This window comes from Lissotriton vulgaris, chromosome 11 (genome assembly GCF_964263255.1).
Source record: "Lissotriton vulgaris chromosome 11, aLisVul1.2, whole genome shotgun sequence".
In the NCBI taxonomy this organism is placed as follows: Eukaryota; Metazoa; Chordata; class Amphibia; order Caudata; family Salamandridae; genus Lissotriton; species Lissotriton vulgaris.
In genome coordinates this window covers 402,716,348-402,739,054 of record NC_141699.1, presented here as the reverse complement: position 1 = coordinate 402,739,054, position 22,707 = coordinate 402,716,348, and the positions used below count along the sequence as shown (strand labels likewise).

The window sequence follows — 22,707 nt, the reverse complement described above, 5'->3', positions numbered from 1 at the left end:
TACCTAGAATAGAACTAAAGGCTGTTCCAATCTTAGAATTAATCGGTAAACGGACAACCAGGATAGGTAACATCTATGAATTATTTATGAATAACCAACCTGATGATCTAGAACAAATCGAAAAAAGCTGGGCCACTAAGTTAAATAACCCAAACATCGATGTAGACATGTCTCTGATGTTATCATCTAAGTTGTTTCTAGCTTCCAACTTAAAGGCACAAATTTATAAAACAATTTATGATCTCTACTTTACCCCTGCAAAACTATTTACCTGGGGAAAAAGAGTAAGCGATCAGTGCCCGAGATGCTCTCTTGGCCCAGCTAATCTTATACATATGCTAGATGATTGCCCTAAGCTAGATACGATTAAAAAAGGGATGTCCAAATACTGGGCTGAAATATTTGGACACGAATTAAGAACATCATCAACACTTTTTGTTCTGGGTTATGATGACTCTTTAGGGTACAGTAATAATGAAGCAATGTCTGTGTTTGTTGGGACAGCTGTATTTAGAATCATTTTGGCAGCGCAGTGGAAAGATTCAGACGCTCCTACTTTCCAAGGGTGGCTAAGCAGACTACTAGGAATTTACAAGCAGGAGACTGCAATTTATAAAACCAGAGGGAAAAAATCAAGAGCTCTCGGGGCTCAGATATGGGCCCCTGTCGCCACCTGGTTTGAAAGCCAAAGAAATTTGTAGCCTCTAAAGACGAGTTGGTGTAGGAATGTATTATATATCAATACTTTTTGTATTCTTTTTTTTTTTTTTTTGGAGAGTAATTGGGCATGCCCGTGATAAAATTTAAAATGAATTATGTTTTATGATTTTGATTATGTAATTTGATCTTTGGGAATGATTGAAGCAATTAACTGTCTTTTTTTAGCATTACATTGTCTATTTTTTATGAACTGTACATTTATGAACTTGCTCAAATAAAAATATTTTAAAAAAACAAGGGGGAAGTAGCTTATTCAGTCTTTGTTTCAACCATAAAGCATATTTCTGGTAGAAAACACTGCATGTAAAAAAGTGTATAGTGATTTCTTACAAAATAAAAGTGTAGGTTGATACTAAGAAGAATCTTCTTCCTAATGGAACTAAAACTGTCAGGCCATGGGCTAGTTGACACAAGGTTTTAGAAAACAAAACTCCACAACCGTTCCAAACAGGTAGCTCTTTTTTTAAACATATCAAGTAGTGTTCAGTGCTATATATATGTGTTGTGGGCAGTACTGTAAAGGAAATAGGTTTTCTCACCTTGGGAGATTTATGTCAACCATAACACCTTTGTCTCTGCAGGCGAGCCCGAGTTTCGCTACACAGCTGGTATCCATGGCAATGACGTCCTGGGGAGGGAGCTGCTGCTTCTCCTGATGCAGTTTATCTGCAAGGAGTATAAGGATGGTAACCCTCGAGTGAGGAATCTTGTGCATGAGACCCGCATCCATCTGGTACCCTCGCTCAATCCTGACGGCTATGAGCTCGCCAGCCAAGTGGTAAGTAGACCTGCTTTTGTGCTCTGCTGCAGTTATGAACTTTTGCAAGGCCACTTTTTTGTTCATGCGCAGAGCAGCATTTGAATGGAGTAAAGGGGTGAAGCGGGTATATATTCTAATAAGATGGGGTCTCTGAAAGGATGTCAGGTTCAGGGTACAGTCCATGAAGGGTATAAGCATTCACTATACAGCACTACTGGTCTTTCCGAGACAATTCATTGCTACTGTTGTGTCTGTTGCTTCTTTCTAGGGCTCAGAGCTGGGCTCCTGGGCCCTTGGCCACTGGACTGAGGAAGGCTATGACATCTTTGAGAACTTTCCTGACCTCAACACTGTCCTGTGGGGAACAGATGAGCGGAAGAAGGGACCCCACGATGTACCCAACCATCATATTCCTATTCCTGACAACTTCTTGGAAGATAACACAACGGTATGTGATCAGTATGGATTTATGTAAAATATACCAAAAAACATCAAACGTGATCTACTACAAGTAAAAAAGAAGACATTGTCTACAAATAACATAATTAATGCGGTACACCATAAAAGTAACAAAAAATAAGAAAAAGAGATTTCAGCACTACCAAAGCATTTTAATTGATGGAAATACACATTTTTCACTAAATCAATATAACTAGTCAACAGGAAGAGATCACTTTCACCACTAGTGAAATAAGGTACACAACAAAAAAAGGAAATGTATCTGAGGTGGGGTGTAACTCCTTGCTCCCTCCCCATTGCAACCACTAATGTCAATACTATAAATGGTCAAGTTGAAAATGCAGCATTACTTTCTGTAATAGCTATATGAAAAAGGACAACCAGAAATGCAATTGTTTTATTTTGGGAAATTGAAGTATGCTGACAGGACATAGGTGTGGAAGACCAAAGAGAGCACAGATGGACGCACTACCATCATCCTGTGAAAGAAAGTGAAGTGAAATAAAGATATGCTCTGCCTCACTGCAGAGACTGACTAATAGAGAGACAAGGATATGAAATCCGTAGGAAATCAGATTGTTAATTTATGGCGAAAAGATGCCAGAGTCTTGAAGTGAGCTGCAAATGGGCTCCCACAAGACGAAACAATCGTACTCCTGAACTTTATACTGATTTGTGTGATGAGGTGCTTGCTCACCCCTGGTAGCTTCGATCAGAGAGCAAGGATTCTTCATAAATAAATGCATGTGGTAGTGAGCAACAGCTAGCTAAAGATGATGCACAATAGGTGAGCCTTATCCCTTCAGAGAGTTTTTACATAAAATATGATAGACTCAGACTCTACGCCACCACTAGCCGTATCCATTGGTAATACCACTCCTTGCCTGAGACCCTCACCTTTTTTTTTTTTTTTTTGAAAACCTTTATTTATAAATGCACAATACACAGCGTCTGCCTACAACCCCGTGGGGCCGGCCGCTATGACATCAACGGATAGTTAAAAAGGAAGTTGAAGACAGTACGTTGTTAAAGCAATCTCTCGAGTCCACATTGTCAAACGGAACGTAGCACAATATCAAATAGGATAAAAAAGGTTTAATTTTATGATTTTGTCGAGAGAAACAACAACACACAAACACATGGTATCATACTGGCGAGGGTCGCAGGAGGGGGGGGGGGAGGGGGGGAAAGAACGCTAGTAAATAAAGGAACACATATGGCGAGGGGGGGGCGAGCACGAGGGATAAAGCAAAGGCTATGCTGGAAATTGGAAACGGAACGTCAATCATGGAGAAGAGGGGAGAGGAACCTCATAGTCAAGTGGAGGGGAGCAAATGTCTCCGCGGTACGAATTCCACTGAGCCCAGACCCTGGACCATTTCTTGGGACGCCCCCGCGCCTCATATACAGTTTTTTCTCGGAACATGCACCAGTCCATGTTCTCTTTCCAGGCACTGAGCAATGGTAGTCTAGGGGAGCCCCAGAGCTGCGCTATATCTCTCTTTGCGACCATGTTGCCCAAAGTAACCCAAAGCGTCTGGGCAGCATTGCAATCCGAAGGTTCCCACACATTGAGCAGGCAACGTCGCGCTTCGGGAAGGAGGGGGATCCCGGTGACACGACCCATAACATCATGCACTCTAGACCAAAAGGCCGCAACCATCGGGCATTCCCACAGAACATGAAGGAAGGTACCATCCATACCACATCCACGCCTGCACCGTCCATCCGAAACCAAACCCATTCGTACCAGACGCATTCCGGTCAAATACACACGGTGGAGGATCTTCAGCTGGACAAAACGAAGCCGAGCCGGGATAGCCACCTCCTTAGGGGAGGATACCGCTGACTGCCAGTCCTCGTCGTCGAGTTCGAGCCCGTCAGCCGTCCAGGAAGCACGAAGTTTCTCAAGTTGGTCAGCCCTGTTGTTTACAAGCTTTTTATATATTAAGGAAATAGTGCTATCGGGGACATGGCCATCTAAAACACGATCCTCCAAAGGGGAGGACTGCGGGATATCGGTACCAGAGGGAAAGACGGAAGACAAGGCATGCCGAACCTGCATATACCGGAAGTGCTCCCTATCATCGAGCCGGTATTCCAGTTTCAATACCTCGAAGGATTTAACAGCGCCCCGTGCCCACAGATCCTCCACCTTACTGATCCCAATCATGTCCCACTTCTCAAATCCTTTCGTCTTCCACAGATTACCCAACCGATCCGAGTCATACAATGGCGCCATACGAGTCAGCCTACCACCCCAGCCCGTGGCCACAGTAGCATCTCTCCACGCCCGCACTGCACACTTCGTCGGGCCTGTAAGGAGTCGGAAGGGTGACTTTGAGTACAGAGCCCTATTAAAGTTGCCACCGGGCAGTAACAGTTTATCCAAAGCAAAGGCGGGGGCAGGTTCCGAAGAATACGTCGCATGGTTGATAGCGCTCAGGTGTGAGGCCCAGTAGTAGCGCCTAATATCCGGCAACGCAATACCACCATCGTACCATGAGAGGGTGAGCTTGGACAAGGCAATACGGGCACGACCATCCCAAATCAGTTGTCGCTGTAAACTCTCAACCTCACGGAAGTAGCGAGCAGGGACAGGATCGAAAAAATTCTGCAGAGCGTAAAGAAATCGGGGGAGCGACATCATTTTGAAGAGTGCCGCTCGGCCCAATGGGGATAGGGGCAATTCACGCCACCGTCGCACGTCCTGCTTTAGTCTGCGGAGCGGAGCATACAGGTTCCGCTCATAGCGGACCGAAGAGACCGTAGAGACATAGATCCCCAAATATTTGAAGCCGTCAGTTGCTACCAATATGGGGAACCTGCGAGGCAGAGGTGGTAACGCCCCGGCTATAACGTAAACACAGGACTTGGTCCAGTTAATGACTAATCCCGAGTTCTTACCAAAGGACGTAAGAACGTCGAAGAGGACGTTAAGCGACTTTTGAGGAGAAGTAAGATAGAGAAGAATGTCATCAGCGTACAAGGAGACACGATCCTCAAGATCTGGAGACCATCGGATCCCCTTAATAGAGGGTTCCCACCGAAGCCACGCAGCAAGGGGTTCAAGCGCCAATGCGAATAGAAGCGGGGAAAGCGGACAGCCCTGACGGGTGCCACGGCCTAAAGGGAAGGGGTCAGAGCATCTACCATTTACCACAACCTGAGCCAATGGCCGTTCGTAAAGAAGCCTGACCCATGCGATGAAGTTAGGACCAAAGCCAAACTTAGCGAGGGCCGCCCAAAGATAGGGCCATTCGATAGTATCGAAGGCCATAGTAGCGTCCAAGGAGGCGACCACTGCCGGCTCAGCGAGAGTTGGAGCCCTCGCGAGAACACTGTGGAGCCTACGCAGGTTAAGGGCCGTGTTCCTATGCGGGATGAAACCGGATTGATCCGGATGGATCAAGTCGCAAATCACCTTCAGCAACCGATTGGCCAGAACCTTGGCCAGGATTTTGGGTTCCGCGTTTAGCAGAGAGATGGGGCGGTAGGAGGTGCAGCGGTCACGAGGCTTACCATCCTTGTAAATGACCACTATGGTAGCTAGGCGCTGCTCGAGGGGGAGGCTTCCAGCCTCAACCGCCTCGAGAAACATGTTGCGCAGGTGGGCGGCCATCTTGTCCGGACAAAGTTTGTAAAGTTCAATGGGCAACCCATTTGGGCCCATCGCCTTTCCCGAGCGTAAGGATCGGATAGCAAGGGCAATCTCATCGACGGTAAAAGGGGCCTCCAAGGCAAGACCATCTTCCTCCGAAACAGTAGGCAGGGCTATATCTCGCAGTAGCAGCCTTGAATCAGCCTCATCCCGATCACTAACCGGCGTATAAACCTTCCGGAAGTGGTCCACAAAGCAATCAACAATTTCACCAGGGTCGGAGACACTCTCACCGGATTCACGAACAATGACAGGCACAACACGACTCGCTCGTTCAGCCTTATCCAGCCATGCCAGGAGTTTGCTAGCTTTGTCACCCACATCATACAGTCGGCCTAGTTGATTCGCTCGCATCAACTTAGCAGCATCAGTGACACAAGCTTTGTAGTCAGCTTGTTTTAGTTCCAAAGTGTGCAACAATGCAGGAGTGTCATCCCCACCCAGCTCACTTTCAAGCGCAGTGATCTCAGTTTCAACTCAATCCGCAGTCGGGCTGGAAACAACATGGCGTACTTCAGTCCCCGGTCCCTCAGGCGACGCTTCACTCCGAGAAACCCAGATCGTTGTCGTTGCACTTGAGGAGTGAAATCAGGATAGATGGAGATAGAGTTATTGTCATATTTCAACGGGCCGTGTTTACGGGCGGCCTGCAGGATAGCGTCTCTGTCTCGATAATGAAATAGCCTTGCAATGATAGGCCTCGGCGGGCCTCCTGGTTTCACTTGTCCTCCTGGGAAACGATAGGCGCGCTCTACGGCAAAGAACTTACTGAGTCCAACCGGAGCAAGTTTAGCGACGATAAGTTCTTCGACCAATAAATCGATCGAGGCAGCACCATCACTTTCCGGCACTCCAACTAGGCGTATGTTGTTCCGCCTGGCCCTGTTGTCGTAGTCCTCCATACGTTTAAGCAGCAGATCATGCGAGGAACGCAGATTCCCGATCTCAGATTGCGCCTCCGCCATGTCCGTCACCAGGCTCGACGCCTTCAGGTCTAGTGCCTTCACCCTCTCGTTCGTTTTGGCTAGATCAGCTCGAATAAGAGTCACATCCACAGCCACCGTGTCTATCTTGGACACGATGGCTTCGTATTGCTGACTCATATCGGCCTTAAGTCCAGAGATGGCAGCCAATAGGTCTTGTAGCGATACTTCAGAGGAAGACGACATGTCCGTTTGAGGTCCTTCAGCGCCCACGCTGGTGACACCGGGGAGCCTCTCGGCTGGGTGTAGCGTTCGATCATATTGGACTGGATCGACCCCCCCCCGGGTTACAGTCTTCCTGCGTTTTTCGGCCTCAGGTTTTGTCGCCATGTTGCAGTCAGTGGCGGCCGAGAACCCAAATGGGCCAGTGGGACGGAGAAAAGTCCAGAAACTCCAAAGTGTAGTTCGAAGAGGGAATACCGCAGGCCTCCTTGCCAGCCCAAGGATGGAAAGCTTGTACTGTAGGGCAGCAGGCGAAGACAGAGTAGGAGGAGACAGAGACAATGAGGCCGGAAACCGAAAGTGAAAGTGGTACACCACCGGTGGGCCAGATGCCAGGCAGCCGTTGTTGTTGCATTACAGCTTGGCCATAGTAGGCAGCCGAGACCCTGGTTGCGTCCGTGGGCAGGCCAGAAAGTTGAAGACGACAGAAAAATGGTCCCCGAGGTCCGATTTCGACCAAAAAAGGATCGTCAGCATCAGTGAGAGTAGCACTTCAAAAGCCCGTCGAAGTGATCAGGATATTCGTAGGATAGATAAAGAAGGGCGGCGCGGGTCTCGGGAGCTCTCTGCTCACGCGACCATCTTGGATGCCCGCGTAGCTCCTCCTCCGAGACCCTCACCTTTGAAGAGAATAACTCCAGCCTTTACATCTATAAAATGTCCATATGTAAAGAGATATAATATAAAAAAGGGTGAACACCCAGCAATTGACTAGTGCAACCGCACGTGAGCTTACACAATTGTTGTTTATTAGTCCATACGATCAAGCCACTGTCCATCCACTCAGTCAAGAAAGCTTTAGTGTAGAACCTGGTGGTGGCCCAGGTTAGTCAGTACACTACCCTGAAACATTTCTATGAAGATCACAGCAGAAATACCGTCCTACCCCTCCTCTGAGAGGCCAAGTCAAGTGCACCAACCTATGGATAGCTAACTTGGACCGCAACAGTCTCCCCTGAGTTCCATGCATGTCACTGATAACACCACAATCTGGAATGATTCTCTTATCCCTAGACTGGCAGCTTGGGGACTCCTCTGAGGCCGCTAGGGCTACAAGGGACTCCGAATGGAGCACTGTGATGCAGAAACCCTTCGCACCTAAGCTATCTCTGGGCTCATACCCTGAGGCCGTTGCTTCCACTCAGCTTCCACTAAGATGGTCTTATTTACAAAGGTAGGTTTGGTTGTAAATGTAAGTTTACAAACCAATTTATCTTCTTTTCGTCCACTAGTAATTCACAGAGGGATTTCTAGCCGGCATAAGCCAACTTAGGTTTGCAGAGGTCTTTGTCAACACTAACGAGTTCTTCACAGATTTAAATCCTCTCAAGGTGTTGGAATTGGGTTTCGCCTTGAAAGTTTGTGAGGGTTCCTCTTGATGTGTTTTTTTTGTCAGCATTCCCAAACTGATCTCCTTTCCACCCTGGAAAGGGTCAGCGTTTTACTCAACCAGTGGCTAGCGTACCTCCCTCTCCACAATAAGAATGTTAACAGATCATCCCCACATTTGCTGGAGGTGCTAGGGAAGGGGGTTTCTCCATTGAGAAAATATTTTCTTCACAAAGAGAAAACCCCCCACAAAATGTGTGTTTGTGTGAGGATTCTATTCCCCACTGCACATACCTCTTTGCTACTGAAAACTCCATGAAGTGGGAATATTATCCCACTCGGGACATCACATGACCCACCCAGGATACACATAGACACTTTTTACCATTATACAATACATTTGTTTGGCAGTTCAGGCCTTCTATTGGTTGGTTCTCAAGCACAACCTTCAAAGGTGGCTTGCTTAGTCTGTGCTATTCAAGGCTCTGCCTGCTTAGGTCTCTTGTCACCTGCCATGCAGTAAGTATAGGCAGATCATCCCCGTAAAATGTAGCCACTCAAGTGTCAAGCTCAGATTCCTTTCGCATACGCGCCTGCACAACTTGGCAGACTGATTTCACTCCAGCTTGTCTCTTATCTCTACACCTTATGGTGTCCTCTGTTCAGTACTCTAATGGTCATGACCTCATGGACTGTACTCTTCGAGGACCAACATCTTCGGGGCTCGCACTCATAGACCCAAACTCTGAATGAGGTAAATCATTGCCAAGGATGCCGTCCTTGGGCAGACTTGATCAGACAAACACCCTCCTCTGGGTACCATCCCTACTGCACGGTGACCTTTGCTAATGGGTGGACTTTTATGCTGCTGGACACCAACAATCCTACACATCTGAGCAACTTGGGAAAGGGATGTTGAGAGGCGGGGATGGGTGACAGCGTGGAAAGTACAGTTTTTCCAAGCAAATGTTGATTACAACAGTGGTTTTATAGATTTTATAGCCATCACATGGGAATCGTGTAGAGAGTCGCCTAACCCTGGTACAGAATACCTTCCATCACAAAATCTGTATTTGCCTTGTGGCTGGGAATAAAATAAAAAATATATAATTAACACAAAAAAAAGGGTGATAGCAGATTGTGATGTATATATTTTGGAAATGAAGGACCAGCGTGCGCCTTCAACTTAAATGTGGGTAGGTGAATGCACGGCTACTGATGCAATATTTCAGCATGCAGGCTTCTATTTACTTGAGGATTTTGTAAGAACAGAAGATTGTCTCACAAGGTTCAAGATGTATGTGTAACTATACCAAGCTTCGAGCTCCATCAGATTTATCTGAGCTTTTTGGTGGAAGTCATGAAATAGATGCTAGCTTGTCTTCCATATGGCCATTGTATGGCTACTGGTGTTCAATGACTGTTGAAACTGAAGCAGCAAACTTAAAGAGTAATGAGGAAGGGTACACAATAAGGACATTGTTGTTGCAGGATCAGTATACAACTCGTTTTGAGAATCCACCTCAACAGATATTGTTCAAGTGGATTAGAACTGAAAGACAGTCAGAAGCAGACTGTTGATGGTTAAAGACATCGATTTAGCTAATGATAAGTAAGAAGTCTCACAAATCGGGGTAGGAAACTAATTAATGTGAGTGCCAAGGGCAGGGTTCAGCTCACAGGGAAGACAGAGAAGAGCTTCATTAAGAAAATATATTCTAAATTTCTGTCATTTACTTTTTAACTTTTCCCTGTTCAGGTCGCTGTGGAGACGCGTGCCATCATAGCCTGGATGGAAAAATTCCCCTTTGTGCTGGGTGCCAATTTCCAAGGGGGCGAGAAATTGGTATCTTACCCCTATGACATGGCACGCACAGTAAGCGAGAGCCCAATTGCAGCTCCTCGGAGGAGAATGGTGAGACAAGAGTCAGAGGAGGAGGAAGAGTATGATGATGGAGTCGAAGATGAAGGAGAGGATAAAGACCGGGCGGGTCAAGAAACACCCGACCATGCCATCCTCCGCTGGCTGGCCATCTCTTATGCTTCCTCTCACCTAACTATGACTGAGCTATTTCGTGGTAGCTGCCATGCTGATGACTACACCAATGGGATGGGCATAGTCAATGGAGCAAAATGGCGCCCAATTTCTGGAAGTAAGTGAGCTTCCCATACACATTTGGAGACATCTGAGGTAAAATGAATTCCTTCGTGAGGCAAGGGGAAGAGGAAGTCACCAATCAAGCATAGTCTAATATCTAACTGTCTTTGGCCCTGTCTTACATTTATTTCAGACAGTTGGGAAATGTTATACTTTTTTTCTGGTTTAACAATGGTATGAAACTTTTTTCTCAGCAAGGATGACGGTGGAGTCACCTTTATGTGAGATCCCATTAAAGATTAATTTAACAGAATAATTGCTAACTCATATGATTATTTAACAATAATTCTGCCAATATATACAAAATATGTAAAAACTCGAGCAATATCATACTGCCTAATGGGATACACAGGTTACTGGCTGGCCCATTTATACCCTTTAACAATGTCTTCCAGATTCCCCTTCTTGACATCGTTTGTAAATCTATACATATGTTGCCCACATCATCATTTGTGTGTGAATCTCGTTTCTTAAAACATTGGTTCATCAATAATAGCCTCATGAATAAAGAGTCTCTCCATACAATCAATAAATATAAGACGTTACAGGATACTGATAACATGCGGATGCTGCCCCCAATTTTTGCAAAAATTACAATTGTGAATTAAAAAATAGGCCCGGGTGAAGTACGCGGAGTTCCCAAAAACTCAGCCACGGTGCGGAGTTCTGCAAGTGGCAAAGTGCTTAAGGTCGGGACGATCATGCTGATTTTTAGCACTGGGTGTTTGTCCTGCGCTGTCAAATCAGCGCGAACAGCACCATGAGCAGTGCAAGAAGGCGCTGCTTCTTTCTGTTGCTCAAGTAGATGTTCTAATCGAGAGGCAGCTTCCTCAACACGAACGGATGGTTTCTCAACGTGTGTGGTTGCGACCATCCGCAACTACCCACATTGAGAAATCTCACTGTGAGGTGGTCTAGCATTCGATTTTCCTAGTTAACGTTGGCAACCGAGGAAAAGACTTTGCTGCATTTCAGTAATCTATGTGCTTCATGGAGTGCGTAAAACTCAATGAATGAAGTAGAGTTCACCACCCAACCCTTGAAAAAAAATTTCTTCTACTAATGCCACTTCATAACATCACAGACACGAGTCACGTCATACCGCTGACGCGGGTAACAGCCATTACAATGCCGGTTTTACCACGCGTTGCTTTTACATCGCATGCATTAAACACATGCGATGTTACAACGCTTGGTAAAACCATGCATACCATTACATCGCATGCGCTTTTACAACGCATGCGATGTAATGTGTAATGGCGGCGGGGGCGGCTATCCACGTCGTTGTGAGGAAACTTAGACTGTTTCCTCACAATGACGTGAAGCAAGCAGGAAGGAGGAAGCAGGATCTGACGGCGACGCTGGAGAGGAGAGAGGTAAGGGGGTTTGTGCAAGGGGGGAATACTTTTGTAGGGTTTAGGGTAGTTTAAAAGTAGTGTGGTAATGTTTGTGTTGTGTGTGTTTTTTTTAAAACGTTTTAGTGTGTGTTGTGGTGTTGTCGTGTTTGCTTAGTGTAGTGTATTGGGAGGGTTGTGTAGTGATTTAGGTTTTAGGGTAGTGTAGTGTTGTAGTGTTTGTTTATTGTAGTGTATTAGGGTTTAGGGTAGTGTAGGGGTGGGAGTAGTGTGGGTAGCGTAGTAGTGTTTTAGGGTTTAGGGTTGGGTAATGTAGGGGTGGGAGTAGTGTGAGTAGCGTAGTAGTGTTTTAGGGTTTAGGGCAGTGTAGGGGTGGGAGTAGTGTGGGTAGCGTAGTAGTGTTTTTGGGTCGGGGTAGTGTAGGGGTGGGAGTAGTGTGGGTAGCGTAGTAGTGTTTTAGGGTTTAGGGTAGTGTAAGGGTGGGAGTGGTGTGGGTAGCATAGTAGTGTTTTAGGGTTAAGGGTAGTGTAGGGGTGGGAGTAGCTTGGGTAGCGTAGTAGTGTTTTAGGGTTTAGGGTAGTGTAGGGGTGGGAGTAGTGTAGGTAGTGTAGTAGTGTGGTAGTGTTTTTGGGTTGGGGTAGTGTAGGGGTGGGAGTAGTGTGGGTAGCATAGTAGTGTTTTAGGGTTTAGGGTAGTGTAGGGGTGGGAATAGTGTGGGTAGCGTAGTAGTGTTTTTGGGTTGGGGTAGTGTAGGGGTGGGAGTAGTGTGGGTAGCGTAGTAGTACTTTAGGGTTTAGGGTAGTGTAAGGGTGGGAGTAGTGTGGGTAGCGTAGTAGTGTTTTAGGGTTTAGGGTAGTGTAAGGGTGGGAGTAGTATGGGTAACGTAGTAGTGTTTTAGGGTTTAGGGTAGTGTAGGGGGTGGGAGTAGTGTGGGTAGCGTAGTAGTGTTTTAGGGTTTAGGGTAGTGTAGGGGTGGGAGTAGAGTGGGTAGTGTAGTATTGTGGTAGTGCTTTTGGGTTGGGGTAGTGTAGGGGTGGGAGTAGTGTGGGTAGTGTAGTAGTGTTTTAGGGTTTAGGGTAGTGTAGGGGTGGGAGTAGTGTGGGTAGTGTAGTAGTGTGGTAGTGTTTTGTAGTGTAGGGGTGGGAGTAGTCTGTTGTGTAGGCGTAGGGATAGGGATGTAACTTACCTTGCATATTTCTACCACAAGTATAGCTTTACCACACATGCCTTTGCGTTGTAATGGCATGCGTGGTAAAGGCATACTCGTGGTAAAAGTATGCGATGTAATGGAATGTCGTTGTCATTGACATCGCGTAGTAATACCCGCGTTGTAATGGCATGCGTGGTATATTTGATCTCTGACCATTGCTCTATTCATTTGATAGATGACCTTCTGGCAGTCTAAGACCACATCATTACTGTGTGGCCCACTAACCAATGGAATTAGGTGGTATTAAGCTCAGCTTATTTTACTTCACATGACTGTGAGTGGGGGAACAGTGTCCACCGAAGGGCTACGTGTATAGTGGCTTTCTGTTGGCATGACATAATCTCTGGTGGAGTATGGCACATGTATTCATTGCTATATGTTATGACAATCACTTTCAATAATACCAGTGATACTATACTGAATGCTCGACGGGTCCCTCAGTGGGGGCTCCACTAAAGAGCCCTCACTGAGGGGCCAGTCGAGCATTGGAGTGCTGCCCGACGAGAAGAGCCTTATGATGAAGCATGACGCCCCCTCAAGTGTGTAAGGGCATTCAGATCTAATCACCTGTAATCGCCCCCACCCCCACCCCCCGCCGGTTCCTGCTAGTCATTTCATCAGATCCACCTACAACTGCTCATCCTTCCTCGTTTTATTTTCTCTATTCATATTCATTATGGATCAAAGGGATTTTTAGAGACACCACTCCTAAAGAAAGGATGTTAGCCCTCTTGACAACAACCTTGTTGCAAACATTGAACAAAAATTCATGTGTTTGTGGCAGCACTAATAGATAATATACTTTATACCCACCCAAAGGAAATAGGTTAGTTTACCGGTCCTGATGAATTGGCATTGATCAAGGTGTGTGCTAGACAAGCAAGAACCATGGGGCATATTATCAAGATGGTTTATCTCCGCTTTTTTGGATTTAAAAGCCAAGAAAGCGGAGATAAAATTATCTCCCTATTACCTAGATGTCGCTAACACCAGTTAGCGACAGCTAGTAGGAGATAGCGACCATCTTGGGCACCGCTGTGCATGTCAGTGATATTTATCACTAACGACATGCAAAGTGGGCGTGCCAAGATGTTAGCGACTGGAAACAGTCGCTAACATCGCTATCTCCTATTACCAACTTTTGGAGATATTCGCGCTAAGCGCGAATATCTCCAAAAGCTAACACCTGCCCCTGAGCAGTTCTTAGCCATGTTATCCAATGGTAGGTGGATAACATGGCTAAGAGCATTAGCTCGGTAATGCATGAATATCGCTGACTTTTCAGCGATATTCATGCATTTCGGCCGATTTTTATCGCTTAGGAGATAAACCTTGGTAATAGCAAGGTTCCTAAGCGATAAAAATCGCCGCAGCTCGGCGATAAAAATATCGCCGCTAAACCAACATAGCGATAATTATCGCTAGTTGTTGGTAATATGCCCCCATGTTGACAAATTCATGAGAATAAAAGGAACATTACCATTATTTCCCTAAAAATCTGATTGCTTTTACCCTTTGAAATAGGCGCCTACAATCAACCTAATTCCTAGAGTCTGTAGTGACTTTTAACCCACCCCCTTTACCAGTCTTCCTTCACATCATTATATAATATTTCCTCCACCACAAATTCAGGAGGCTGCTAGGTTGCTCAAATAGCATCACCCAAGACCAGAATTAATTAAAGATCTCCGGCAAAAAGCCCTCTCAAGGGACCATTGGACAGTGCAGTGCAGCCCAACAAGCTTGATTACGATGCATGCCACCTCTTGGTGGTTGAGAGCTTGTGGGCCAATAAGCTAACGCTTCTACTGGCCTGATTGGGCCCGAATAACTAATATAGTAACTTAGGGTCACATGTACAAAAGGTTTTAGTGGTCATGAACGGAGAATCGGGCCATTTGTAACTGCAAACTAGCCTTTTGACATGTACTAATCAATTTCCGAGTCGGTAACCTATTACCGACTCGCAAAATAGGGTTTACAGGTCAGAATTAGGAAGTGGCATGTCAAGGGCGTCCTTTCCTAATAGCAAGTTGCAGGGGGATGTAAGAATGTTTTGCAACTGGAATGAAGTCGTAAAACATTTTTTGTTTACCACCTACTTCAAGTAGGTGGTAAGCCAGTCGTAAACGGAAAGAGGTCCCCACGGGACCCTTTCACCTCTCTAAATGGTTGAGAAAATGCTTTTAAGAGCAGGCAATGGTCCCACGGGCCACTGCCGGCTCTTAAAAAATGTAACTAAAATATTAAATTTTTCTTATTGAAACGCATCCCATTTTCCTTAAAGGAAAAAGGGTTGCATTAAAAAAAATGTGCTTTATTTAAAAACAAACACAGACATGGTGGTCTGCTGTCCCCAGCAGGCCAACATCCCTGTAATTGTGGCCATTCTTAATGGGTTGCAAATTGGGACCTGCCTCATGAATATTGATAGGGCAGGTCCATTTCAGACCCACTGGTAATTACTAACAGTTTCAAAGACACTGGTCTACATCACATTTTTCGACTTCATAATTCCGAGTCACAAAAAGTCGCAATTAGGAACTCGCAAAATGCAGCTGTCATAATTGTGGCCCTTAAACGCTATTCTGGAACAGTACACTTTTTTATTGTTTAGTAACACATTTCTAAACAATTATGTCAAGCTGTAAGTCTCCCTTCCCACTCTTGGTCGAATTTCACCCAAGGGTTACTGATTCTGTAAGTAAAAACCTTAATGTATATATAAAAGTTTTTATTTTAATAAAGCTCTTCCTGCCTAAGACTTGTGCCTGCACATCACTGTGAAAACAGGTGCAATTACTACCTAACTCATTTATACGCATTTAATTGTTGTCACTGGGGAAATAGAGGGAGCCGGATAGGAGTTGGCCTAACGACTAGGGCTGTTGACCTCGAATCTGGGGAACTGGGTTCGAGTCTCGGCAATGACGCTGAACATCCTGTGATTCTGGGCAAATCACTTAATCTCCCCGTGCCTAACTAAAATTAATTTGTCCTCATGTAATGCAACTGGTGCTATATAAAGCACTCTGATACCCGATTTGGGTCCAGCTTGCGCTATATAAAACTCTGTAAAAAGAACTATAGCAGTATTCAGGTTTCACTAAGACATCTGCAGCAGATGTTCTTCTTACACGTAACATAGCATAAGATCTCACGATCCACAGCAAGCCAAACCACAAACAAACTTAAACAGCCTTTTTGGGTGTGTTATGTTTTTTATGTTTCCAACGCATGTCTTAGCAGGGGACTAGGAGGTAATCTGTTCTTTTTCGCCCATGAACTTGCTCCTCTTCACCACTCCCATGGGCACTAAACCTGTGATGAGAACATCCATTGCCTGTAAAGCACTGAAAATTCCGTTTTCATTGCCTTTTTCATTTATTTCTAGGGTGGCGGGTGGTTCGGTTTACAGGTGGCACCTAGAACTGCACCAGTTCTGTACAAAAGGAGCAGTTCCTGGCTCATTTTGCAAAGGTTCTTCACCCATATATGGTATTTGTTGTCTGTTTTCCAGGTATGAACGATTTCAGCTACCTTCACACCAATGCCCTGGAGCTCTCCATCTACCTAGGCTGCGACAAGTACCCACATGAGAGCCAGCTACAGGAAGAGTGGGAGAACAACAAGGAGTCTCTGCTATCCTTTATGGAGCAGGTATGGGTCACCATGCATACACCACCATCTGTAGCCATATTCACAGTTTCCCCATGATCAGCCCAGTCCTATAAATAGACAGCTCTGCTGTAGAGAGATCTCTTCCTTTAATCACCTCTTTCTTAAATCCATCCTTGCATATGGCCAACTATCACCATTGCCTCCCTATGTCAACTCATGCCTTGGACCTTATCTTGCCCTTTGATCAAACATTACCTACTATCACTTGTGTCCTAGTGCTAATGTTGTCGTTCGGTCACAGAGTTTATGAGGGCCATCTCGAACCCTAAGTTCTCATGTAGCCTAGGAAAAGCGCCAAGCTAAGGACACATTCGGGTTACTCTGGCTTCAGTCCAACTATTGTCCTTAGGCCACTCTCAAATATGCTTGTCTTTTGCATCTGACTGCTCTGCTTTGGGACCAACCTCGCTCCAACACCACCTCAGTCATATTATCATCCATGCTCTAGTAACAACCCTGCACACGTGGTAGAAGCAATCCTGTGCAAGAGAAATGTTTCCCCATTGTTGATGGTTGGATGAATTCCACAACAACCAGGGTTGCTGTACCCCTGGGTAGACAAGGGCATCTCATCAAAGAAAAACAAATCTGATAACTCCCACTTTTCCTGGTAAAATGAGAAACCTGGCTAGAAAGTAGAAAATATAGGTGGTTAATGGCACAAACATTATCTCTCTGCCAGCATAAGCGAGTTGAACGATCAGTTGGTTTTTCTTACAAATTTAAATGTTATAGAGAATATTGCTGTCATTTCCCACACTGATAGCGCAACAATTGTCAGCGTTTTTCCACTGCTACATTATTATCTATGTGGTTTTAGTGCAGTAACGGAATAGAAATCAAACGGTAAGAAATACCACAGTGGGGGGAGGAGCTTAGCGCGCATCCAAGATGGTCGCGTGAGCTGTGAGCTCCCGAAACCCTCACCGCCTCCACCGTCTATCACGAATCTTGTTTTTGACGACGGGTTCTTGTAGCTGAGACTCTCCTGATATGAATGGACTCTTTCAAAATTCGAATCGGATGCCGGACACCTGAAATACTCCTTCCTGAAGCCTAAAGGCCTACATCGTGAGTCATCCCGGGACTTGGGCATCCGGAGCACCCCGAAAGTAGTTGAACAACAAGGGCGTATGGAAAGGGACGACTACCCGGGGTCTACTTTCGGTTTCGCTTTTCCTATCTGAGAAGGTTGTGAGACGGCTGCCTATTGATCAAGCTGGCTTGTATGCGCACTTGTTTGACTCCTCTCCACCGGCGCCCTGCACTTCGATTTCTCGTTGTTTTTCCTGTGGGAAGCCATTCTCACCAGGTCCCAAAAGCCCCCAAGGGGCGAGCAGCCTACCATGGCGGGCAAGTCCAACAGCTACAAGCGGTCACTCAAGAACACGACTCGTGGTGGCATTACTCAGACCACCATTATGGACCGATTTGCTCGCAACAAGGGCTCGCCTAGCGGGACTGGAAAAACCCCTGAGGACCTTGGTGGTGGCCCCCCTGAGCCGGAGGAACCGACTCTTCGAGACGTGATAGGCGCCATTGAGAGTATAAAGTCATCGATGGGCCAACAATATGAAACTTTAGCGGCCAAAATCGACACTGTGGCTGTGGATGTAGGCTTGATTAGGGCGGACTTGGCTAAGACCAACGAGAGAGTCAAGTCGCTGGATATCAAAACTGCCAGTCTCACCACCGATGTCTCCGATCTCCAGACCGAGGTCCGGACCCTTCGGGCCTCGAGTGACCAATTTGCCCGCCGGCTTGAGGATTTCGAAAGTCGTGCTAGGCGCAATAATGTCCGCATAGTCGGAGTTCCGGAGTCCTCAGCAGATCAATCTACGGTCCTGCTCGTTGAAGATCTGATCCTCAACCACCACGCCCCCAAGGGCCTAAGTAACTTTTTCGCGGTGGAGCGTGCCCATAGAGTTCTGTGCGGAAGACGCAAGCAGGGGGCTACGCCGCGACCCATCATTGCGAGGATCTTCAACTACAGGGACAGAGACGCCATTTTACAGGCCTCGAGGACTAGCAGCCCCACCAAATTTGAGAATGCGTCAATCAGCTTCTACCCCGACTTTACTCCATCGGTGCAGAAACAAAGACTGGGATTTACTGGGGTGAAGCGTAGACTGAGAGACTTGGGCATGAAGTATGCTATGCTCTTCCCCGCCCGATTGTGCATCGAACATAATGAGCGGGTGTTGTTTTTTGATATGCCAGAGGTGGTCAGTGACTGGTTGGACACACTATCGACGCAATGGGACAATGTGGACCACTCCAGAGGCGCAGAAGGAAGCCAACGGGACTAGGAGGAGTAGGGACACCGGCGTGTGTCACCACCGTACCATGTTGCGGTGGATTGTTATCCTTTTTTGGGTCAATGACTCTCTTATAGACAAACCCTGGGGCGGCGGGGAGTTCGGGACTTTTCCTCCTCCTGGGGTGTTTCCTTTTCTACTTGTAGTTTAGTCTTCTTGGGTAGGGCGACAGGCACACTGCAACTTGGGGTGGTTTTCTGTTTTATCGCAGGGGTGCAGGGTGGGGGGTTGTTTGTTCCGGGCATTTTGGGGGAGGGGGGGTTTCATTTTTTCAGTTTGAATTGTTTTCGAGCCTACGTATTGCTGCATGGTTTGATCTGTGTTTCCTTCATGGGGTTTGGGGGACCATGCCACTTTTTCCGGGATGGGGGGTAGGTGATTGAGAGTCTTGAGTTGGAATGCCAACGGCTTGGGGAACAAAATAAAACGGGGGATTGTACTCCAAAATTTAAAATGCCATTCCCCTGATATTGTATTGCTACAGGAAACACACTTGGTGGGGAGCACATTCCATGCTATGAACCGGAGGGGCTACCGGTTGGTTGCACACTCGGGATTCACTTCGGGCTCCAGAGGGGCCGGTGTTATGATCCGTAGTTCACTTCCCTTGGAGATTGATGATACGATATTGGATGATAGAGGAAGGTATGCAGCCATTGTTGGTAAGTGGGAGGGGAAGGCGGTCGCCATCCTCTCGGTATATGTCCCCCCGGGTTTGCAGGCCACTACGTTTGTCGACCTGGGGAAGCTGGTGTTGAGGCTTCCTGAGGGGATTCTGGTGGTTGGAGGAGACTTCAACTCGGTTGTGAGCGGCCTGGAGGATCGCCATCCTCCCACGGCTCTCACACCGTCGCAATCCTGCCTGGGTGGTTTCTTGGAAACGTTTGATATGATTGATTGTTGGAGGATGCTTCACCCCGGGCAGGCTCAATACACTTTCCATTCCGGGGCCCATGGGAGCTTGGCTAGACTTGATTATATCCTTGTGCCAGCAGCCCAGGCAACAATGGTAAGAGAGATCCGACATTTGCCTAGAGGCATCTCGGATCACTCCCCGCTATGGATCCATATAGATCTCCAATTGGATGCAGGGGGCCGGATCGCCCCAATCAATCCCTGGCATCTCCGTGTTCCGGAGACCAGGGCTGGGGTGGTTAAAGCCATTGATCACTACTTTTTTGAAAATGTGGGATCGGTGTCTTCATTTGTGTCCCTCTGGGAAGCCTTTAAAACTGTTATACGGGGTCAGACACTATCGCTGATCGCCAGTTCTAAGAAGCGCCACAATGAAGAAGTTGAGCAGCTGGAGTCTGATATTGTAGCTTTGGAGGCAGATCTTGAGTCTGGGGTCACGCGTGATAAGGTACATGTTTTGCAACTGAAGCAGTCGGACTATAAAGCCTTGGTTACGAATGCCGCGAAAGCCATGAGTCGTGAGCAGCAGGGCCGTTTGTATGATGTGGGTGACAAGGCAGGGAAGTTGATAGCTTGGCTGGACAAGAAGGAGAGACTGAATAGAGTGGTGCCGGTGGTTGAGCGAGTGGATGGTGTACGTGTGACGGATCCGTTGGAGATCGTGGAAGAGTTCGCTTGCCACTTCCAAGCGGTGTATGCGCCAATCTCGGACCGGCCGGAGGAGGACTCGCATCTTTTGCTTAGGGATGTCGCTTTGCCTTGCTTGTCCGAATCTGATAGAGAGCTAATGGAGGCGGACTTCTCCACCGATGAAGTAGCGCTCGCTATTCGCTCCATCCGCTCTGGGAAAGCCACAGGCCCGAACGGCATGCCCATCGAGCTGTACAAGTTGTGTCCAGACAAAATGGCGTCGTATCTTCGCTCGATGTTCTTGGAGTCCAGGGAGAGGGGCTTGCTTCCTCGTTATCAGCGGTTAGCGTCTATTGTGGTGATACATAAAGAAGGAAACCCCCGTGAGTTGTGTACCTCCTATAGACCTATTTCACTTCTTAATGTGGAGCCTAAGATTCTGGCAGAAATGTTAGCTAATCGTTTAATTAAAGTGATTGGAGACTTGGTGCACCCAGATCAGTCAGGCTTTATTCCGACGCGCAATACTGCGTTGAATTTACGCTGTCTCAACGGCGTGCTGGCCAGGGCGGAGACGTTACGTGAGCCGGCCATTTTGGTCTCTCTGGATGCCACTATGGCATTTGATACAGTGGAATGGCCGTACCTATGGGCAGCTTTGGCGAAGTTCGGCTTCGGACCGGTATTCATTGGATGGGTCAGACTACTCTATAAAGAGCCCCTAGCCCACGTGGTTGTCAATGGTCGAGTGTCGGCTCCCTTTGTCCTAGGGAGGGATAAGCGACAAGGGTGCCCTCTGTGCCCACTGCTTTTTGCCTTAGCCTTGGAGCCCCTGGCCGCTTGGTTGCGGTGGGAGCCGTCACTCAAGGGTATCAGGTGGACTCCTGGTTTTGAAGACCGCATCTCTCTTTATGCGGACAACATTCTCCTTTACCTCACCTCCCCTCGGAAGTCTCTGGGGGTGTTGTTCGACGTCCTTAGCTCCTTTGGGAGGAACTCTGGACTAGTCATCAACTGGGGTAAGTCCTGTGTTTACTCGCTCACGGACGACACACCACTCGTACCGCGCAACTGCCCAATACAAATTTCGCCTTCCGGGTTCAAGTATTTAGGTATATATGTCTCGCGTGATGCTGCAGTCCGGTATCAGCACAACGTACTCCCCCCGCTTCTTCGCTTAAAAGCTGATGTGAAAGCCTGGAGCATACTGCCGCTGTCCCTGGTGTGCAGAGCAGCTCTATTTAAAATGATGTCTCTTCCTAGATTTTTATATGCGCTTCGCTCTATTTAAAATGATGTCTCTTCCTAGATTTTTATATGCGCTTCAAAACACCCTGTATCTGGTGCCTTCCAGCTACTTCCACGAGATAGAGTGCCTCCAAAGAAAATTGCTGTGGACTGGACGTCCCTGGATTGCCTTGGCTAAGCTCACGCTGCCTTGGTACGATGGCGGTATAGCGTTACCTGATATCAGACGCTATTATTGGGCCTCACAATTAAGCTCTGTCAATCATGCGATGTACGGCCCAGCTTCTAACCCGGCTTTTGCTATGGACAAATGGTTGCTGCCGGGCGGGGATTACAACAGGGCACTTTACTCTAAACGGTCGGATACGGCGTTGACGGGGCCCACCAGGGTTGCGGTGCGGGTCTGGTACAACGCTAATGCTGCTATGGGCTGGTCGGACACTCTCACTCGAGCGACTCCACTCCATGCTGCCGAGAGGCTAGGCAATTTGTGGATTACCAAGGGTTTTGAAAAATGGGACCTCATTGGTATTAGTAGGGTGGGGGACCTTTGGCTGAAGGACAGGATAAAGACTTTTGATGAGCTGCAACTTGAATATAAACGTAGCAATCGAGAGTACTTTCGCTACCTGCAGGTCCGACACGCCATCTCCTCGGTCTTTCCGACCGGCACTCTTGTTCCAGAGTCCTCACCCCTGGAGGACAGAGTGCTCGACGGCCATGTCCCGGACAGTACGATCTCCCTTATATATAAAAAACTGATAAATGACCGAGCAGACCTTCTTTTGCAGCTCCGTGTGGCCTGGACCAGCGATGGACTGGAACTTGACGATGAGGACTGGAAGGCGGCGATATCCTCCCCGAAGGAGGTGGCAATCCCGGCCCGTCTGCGATTGGTGCAATTGAAAATCCTACACCGAGTGTATGTGATGGGTCCTCGATTGTTACATATGGGGTATGCTTCGGACGGCCTGTGTAAGCGCGGATGTGGAATGGTGGGTACTTTCCTTCATATTTTGTGGGAATGTCCGGCGGTGGTGTCTTTTTGGAATCGTGTG

The 22,707-nt window shown here is 47.2% G+C and overlaps 1 protein-coding gene across 2 annotated transcripts in view; it reads left to right on the top strand.

Moving 5' to 3' along the window:
* Window positions 1-22,707, top strand: part of AEBP1 (AE binding protein 1) — a 243,616-nt gene that overhangs the window by 184,297 nt on the left and 36,612 nt on the right. For both annotated transcript variants that reach the window (XM_086943442.1, XM_086943443.1), the window contains 4 exons: window positions 1,302-1,498; window positions 1,749-1,928; window positions 9,894-10,287; window positions 16,378-16,517. In XM_086943442.1, the coding sequence (XP_086799568.1) occupies window positions 1,302-1,498; window positions 1,749-1,928; window positions 9,894-10,287; window positions 16,378-16,517 (911 nt within the window). The remainder of the gene's footprint in view (window positions 1-1,301; window positions 1,499-1,748; window positions 1,929-9,893; window positions 10,288-16,377; window positions 16,518-22,707) is intronic.